The sequence below is a fragment of the Pelmatolapia mariae genome, linkage group LG7 (assembly GCF_036321145.2).
Source record: "Pelmatolapia mariae isolate MD_Pm_ZW linkage group LG7, Pm_UMD_F_2, whole genome shotgun sequence".
Classification (NCBI taxonomy): Eukaryota; Metazoa; Chordata; class Actinopteri; order Cichliformes; family Cichlidae; genus Pelmatolapia; species Pelmatolapia mariae.
Window position 1 is genome coordinate 53,163,038 of NC_086233.1, and position 6,513 is coordinate 53,169,550.

At 41.5% G+C, this 6,513-nt stretch overlaps 1 protein-coding gene across 1 annotated transcript in view; it reads right to left on the reverse strand.

Moving 5' to 3' along the window:
* The window catches only part of fkbp16 (FKBP prolyl isomerase 16), a 32,199-nt gene extending 26,863 nt beyond the window's left edge, over positions 1-5,336 (reverse strand). The window contains exons 1-3 of the mRNA XM_063479703.1: positions 4,828-5,336; positions 4,433-4,602; positions 3,315-3,403 (exon numbers count right to left, since the gene is read on the reverse strand). Coding sequence (XP_063335773.1) covers positions 3,315-3,403; positions 4,433-4,602; positions 4,828-5,266 — 698 coding nt within the window. The 5' untranslated portion in view covers positions 5,267-5,336. The remainder of the gene's footprint in view (positions 1-3,314; positions 3,404-4,432; positions 4,603-4,827) is intronic.
* Between the last annotated feature and the right edge of the window lie 1,177 nt (positions 5,337-6,513).

Consider the following 6,513-nt stretch of genomic DNA (forward strand, 5'->3'; position numbering starts at 1 on the left):
GATGGGCTACAGCAGCAGACCAACTCTGATCAGCTAAGAACAGGAATCCGAGACTCCAGTTTGCACAGACGCACTAGAACTATGGAAGAACTGGATAGTAAAGAATTACAGTAACGTTGTCTGGTCTGATGAGTCTCAGCTTCTGCTGGGACTTTCGGATGGTAGGGTCAAATTTAGCATAAACAACCTGAAAGCATTAATCCTGCCTTGTATCAACAGTTCAGGCTGCTGGTGATGTAATGGAGTGTGGGATATTTTCTTGGCACTATTTGTAGTACCAACTGAGTACTGTTTAAAAACACAGACTACCTGACTATTGTTCCTGACCATGTCATCCCTTCATGATGACAGCTTACCCATCTTCCGATGGCTGCTTCTAGCAGTATAACAGACCATGTAACAAAGCTCAGATCATCTCAAACTGGTTTCTTGAACATTACAATTCAATGTGTTTAAATGGCCTCCACAGTCACCAGATCTCAATCTAACAGAGCACCTTTGGGATGTGGTTCAACTGTAGATTCACATCATGGCAGCCAACAAAATGTGTGATGCTCTCATGTCAATCTCTGTAGGATGTTTCCAGCACATTGTTGAATATATGCCATGAAGACTTCAGACAGTTCTGAATGCAACAAAAGCTCCAACTCAATATTACAATGGCGTACCTAATAATGTGGCTGGTGAGTGTATATATCATGTAGACATATCATATCCAAGCTTGGCTTTTGCACCACGTCCATGCTCTTAATATTTTTATTTAAAGTTTTTTTTTAAATGTTTTGTTTTGTAAACCAAGAATTTAAAGTTGTTGTTTTTTTTATTTTAATAAGTACTTGTAATAATAATAATAAGCTGAACAGCAGTGCTAAATAAACAATACATGGATTGATGATAAATAGCACATAATACCCTCATAACACATTGTTGCAAAACTAGAATAATTAGCTGGCTGGCACTGTCCATCTGGACTTGGATAAAACTATTAATTTAACTCTGACACTTCCCAGTGGTCTAATTAACTCCACTTTAACATGTATGCCGCTGAGTTAGTTCTCAGTAATGCCAGGAGTAAACGTACGCCAACACCTTTGGTGCCAACACGAGTGTTAAACCTTCTGTTTATGTTTGTTGACAGCTGGCCAAAATAACCGTAGGGTGCACTCTCTTCACAGTGAGACAGAGCTAAAAATACATGTGCTGCGCATAATGTAAACTTTTCAAATTACAGTTCCTCCCTTTGCGGGTTTAGCCGTACAGCGACAAAAAAAGAAAGCAGCTACTGGTGATAGATAAAGTTGTTGACTTTGGGGTTGTGCAGGACAGATGAGGCAGGCTCGCTCCGGCTCCTGAAGGTTTTATGAGTGCTAAAGTGCCCGTCCAGAGATCAACAGATGTCAGCTTCCACTCCTCTCTGATAATGACCTGCTGATTGAGGGGATGCAGTCTGTGTCTCTGACTAAGTAGCATCTCTCAGCGGGAACAGAACTGACGCACACTTCTGTTCCACAAAAAGGCGAACATGATGAAGTCTTTTGTCACTTGTAGTCTTTAAAGGGCTCTGAGCTTTTCTTTCTCACAGGACAAACGTCAACGTTCCTTACAGTCGCTGCAGTGCTGCCCATCTAATCTTTTATTCTGTAACCAAGTGGCTAAACACTGCCGACTTTTGTCGGCGTTTCATCACCCTCGTGTTCACCTCTTTTCAATATTCACATTTGCATTTCATGATCACATTAGACGCAGCAGCCAGCCCATCACCCACACGCCGAACTAAAGACCACTCCACCGCGCTGTGCTGAATCACACTGGCTGACCTGCTTTGCACACCCTTCTTGCAGACAACTGTGAAGTGGCATTGTGCGCAACAGGTGACTAACACAGTTCAATCCACTCAGCAATGTGCCTTCAAACAGAAAGAGGCTGCTGAGATTTAGCCTCATTGTCTTATATTTTACAGCCGAGCCTGTCACGTCTACGGTGAAACACGACATCTGTTGCTGCTTAAATTTACGCAGGCAGGTACAAGCTTATCCATTGAAACATGCCACACTACTAAAATTCTCAAACGTCACACTAAATATTTAGTTTAGTGACAGGCGAATATAATCTGAACCAGCACGAAGCTCTGATTGTCTACCTTTAGGCACAAATAAGTTTGACTCCACAGCACACAGCCCTAATCAGCTCCATCAAAACAATCATTAACTAACCTCCTGCTGTCTCTTACTGCACGCACAACGCTGGGCCAGATTCCAGACAACACCTCAGACACTCCTCGTCCTCACCTCTCACACATCACGTCGTGCACATATCTCCGTAACACAGACAGAACCTTATGTACAGCACTCATTATAACCTACACGCACACTGGGGGGAAAATACTGTGTTCAGTAAATCTGAACAAAGTTCACTGAACCTTTTTCAGTCTTTCACTGATACATAGTATTTTGGGGTGTATAGATGTTTTTCTTATGAATTACTCTGAATTACAGCTTCTCAGTTAATGGTACAGTATGATTTACACCTAGAAAAAAAATGCAGACAAATGGGATATTTGTTACTACTGTCCAGTCAGAGAGCCACTGTCTAATAATCTTTAATTTGCTCTAATGGGTGTAGGCCTATTCAAACATTAGTACAGAGCTCACATTATAGCTTTTAGAATTAAATTAATGGACACGATTTTACTTTTTATGAAATTGCTTAATATGGAATAAAATACTGTGCGGAAAAAATGTTACAGCAACATCATGCAGGGGGAAACAAATCGCATTAAAAACATCTGCTAATATGTTTTCGTTAAGTCTTTTCACTGGTGTTATACACAATCTCATCTAATCACTGTGGTGCATTACTGTCTCATTCTCACGTGTTCAGGTTATCTAGAACAAACATTTAAACTATAAACAATCGGGTTTTCTGCAGTGACACACCAATCTCCTCTGTGTTTATCCTGACTCTTTAATCGTGTAAAGGTTATAAACCCAAACCAGTGGCCATAACGTGAGCGCTGCGCTACCATAGGTCGGGATGTTGCGAACGCACCGGTGATAGGCAGCCTTTGCAGGCTGTTAGGAGGAAGCCATCTGCTCCTGTTTATGGTCCATTAACCCTGCTACCCCTGGATAACCAGGCCGCCCCCACAGCAACAGGTTCAAGAGGTCTGGGCGGCTAACTGGGATGATATCTAATTGTCATTCATGTTGAAAAAAAAAAAGAAAAAAGTAACAGCCCACTTCTTGTTTCCGTTTCATTGCATTTCATTAGTTCATAACATTATCATCAAACAACAATAACTGGAAAGTCCTTACCTTCCCAGAAGTCCATAGGCATACTGCGAATCTGTTAGCAGTAATGTGATCTCTCCTTTCTGCATGGACATGACACACTCCTCCAAGGCCTGCAGGTCTCAAAGTACAAGTCATTTAGAGGATTGAGTACGTATTATTTGAATTACACAAAAGACATAACTCTTCAGTGTCTGCTTCTTCTAACTGACTGCAACGTTAGATGATGAACTCCAAGTATCTGAACCTGGTTTTCCGATATGCTAGCTTGATGACTGTCAGTGTCAGTCTGTCTGGTTGGTCTGCTACATAAGTCTCGTTTGGACTTGGTTGTTTTGATATTAGACGACAAGCAATAATTTTACTCGTGTGCCACCGAGGTTTCCTCTTGTGCCACCACAAGAGGTTGATGGTTAAGTCTAATATTTATTGGATGGCTTACCTTTACATTTGGTTTAGACATTCATATATAGCTCAGAATATCTTCTGAATAAATAAGACAGAAAAACGATGGTGAGCAATTCTGTTTTTTATGATTATATAACTAATAGCTATCTCATGAAGTTTCTTCCTGTTAAAATTGAGTTTTTCCTTCCCGCAGTCACCAAGTGTTAGCTCATGGGAGATCGTGTGATTGTTGAGGTTTCTTTCTAATATTATTGGGTCTTTACTTTACAATATAAAGTGTCTTGATTGACTATTGTTGAGAACTGCTGCTATATGAGAAAAAACTGATTTGAATTCAATTGAACCTCATCAAGAGGATTCTGCCTCATTTTAGCAGCACAGCAACTAATTATTTCATCTGTAATTATCTTATGAGCAGTAATTAAGTAGTAATTAACCATTTCCAGATTTTTGGTTTCAGCCTTGCTTCTGACCTCGACTACACTTTGTGTTTTTCTTTTTTCTTTTGTTTTAATCACAAACAGGGCCATGTTCTGAGTCACTCTCATGTTAGCATGCTGATGTTAGCTCACGGACTCAGCAGCTTGGCTAGAGAGATTTCCTGACCTACTTTTTGTGTCTCTATCCGTCACTGTGTGATGTAATACAGAGACAAACAAGTGTGATGTAATACACACTCTCAATAATGCAGAAACACACGTTGTGGCAGAGGCTTATGGGTTAAAAGCTTTCACCTGGTTCACATCTCCCTCTCCAATAACAAAGACAAGCTTGCAGTCCTTTTCCACCACAGTGCGGTCCTCCAGGACACACTGCATCTTCACAGTAACCTCCTGGTCCCAGGCAGGGTGCGGGCCCTGTGGAGTCCCAGGCTCCAGCACTTTCTTCCTCAACAGCCGGTCCTCTGCGTGAGGAAAGAAGAAAAGATTGTGCAGAGGGAAATGGGGTTAATCTGCTGTGGGTAAACACGTGCTCAGAAACAGCCACAAACAGGCCAGGCCTGAGCTTGGTCACGTTTTGGTCACTTGTTTTAGTTTGTCGTCAAAACTATATGAGATAGATAAAGGTTATAAAATCTAATTTATTAATTTTTTAAAAGGATTTCCTACCAACACATAGTGTATCTTACCTGTAATCTCTGTCCAATCTTCTGCCATGAACAGCTCTTCAAAGCTTGTGGAAGTCCACTCCTGTGTGGCATATTCAGGAAAGAGACTCTCCGTGGAGCTGTCCCTCTCCAACACATCATCTTCTGTTGATGGGTCTTGAAATCTTACCATCTTCCAACTGTTTGATTTTTTGAATTTCTTCACTGCCTTGCATCCTGTCTCTCCACTCTCTTGCTCAGGATCAGAGGGACTTTTTAACTCAGAGTCTTTATTCTCTGCTGCACTTCTCTCTGTTTCAGCCTGCTCACTCCCAAACAGCTCCTCGCCTTCCTCTGCAGGCGCACGGGGCAGCTCATTGAGACTGTCTCCATCAAGTCTGAAAATTGCCTCCTTCACCTCAGACTCTGTAGCCGTTACTCCAGGGTCATTATGCGCTTCACAACATGGCTCTGTCTCCATTTCACTACAGAGAGCATGGGCCTCCAAAAGAGATGATCCTCGTTGTTCACCCAGTGGTTCCTTAGGTGTAGGTTAGGAGTTCTGTTCACCAACTATGGTGTGTCAGTGCAACAAAATATCTCCTTCAAATAATATTTACAAAAATCCATGTTGCGCTTCAGTAAATCCAGGTCAGATCCTTAAATCCTAGCTTCATCAGTAGTTTTTTCAAAGCGTTGGTCCCCTGCCTACTTTCGGCACTTCTGTCGCACTTTGACCTGTCCTTTTTTCCGCTCGTATCAGTCTTAGTCTACGTAGTTCAGTGATGACACTTTAGTACACACACACAAAAATGATCAATGTAAAGAAACTGCAACGCATCGACGCACTCTCAGCCAGCAGGGCTTGTGCAGTGGTAATCTACAGGATTAGAAGAGAAAAACCTAATCTGCCAGAACGTCTGTAAGCTTCTTAATGACTTCACCGTTGTGCTCCATAACGCAGTTTCCATGAATGCAGTATCTACCAATGAGCTCTCAGCAGACACAAGCTCCCACTTAATTTACCCCAAGTTGCACTGGAGATTTGTATATACGCTGAAGTGTCACAGGATTCACAGATGACCCGTGATAACACCCAGGCTGCAAAGATGACCGTGGATTACAGTTTATGCACAATCCATTTGGCTTTAGTCACAGTTATTCATTAGAAATGGAAATGAATGCAGTGTTTTATCCATCACGCTTTCCATGCGATGTTTGCTTTTGTCATGGTTGCAAAGAAAATATATGCAAATGTTTCAGCTTTAAAACACACAAGACAGATTTTTTTTAAGCAGCTATTTAACGTTACACCCCAGGCCAACAGCAAATTTACACTAAAGCAACACAACATATATACACTACATGAGTAAAAGCACTGGGCTGTCTACATATTACAGCTTCTGGTGCACAGTTTCCTGTTGATGTTAATGCCAGAGGAAGTTATTGAGTCACTAGAGCATTGGCAGCTTTTACAACATCAGTGACCATACTCTACGACTTTACGTGGTCTGTGCCTTTATGCCTTTTAGTTGCTGTGGTTCTTAAATGCTTCCACTTTGTAATAATACCACTTACAGTTGACCATGGAATATCCAAGAGAAAAGACATTTCAGAAACTGACTTATACTGGTTGCATTGTGTTACAGTATCATGCCCATTGCATGGCTAGGTGCTTGATTTGACACAACTGTGGCAACAAGACTGAAAAACTCTGACTTTGAAGAT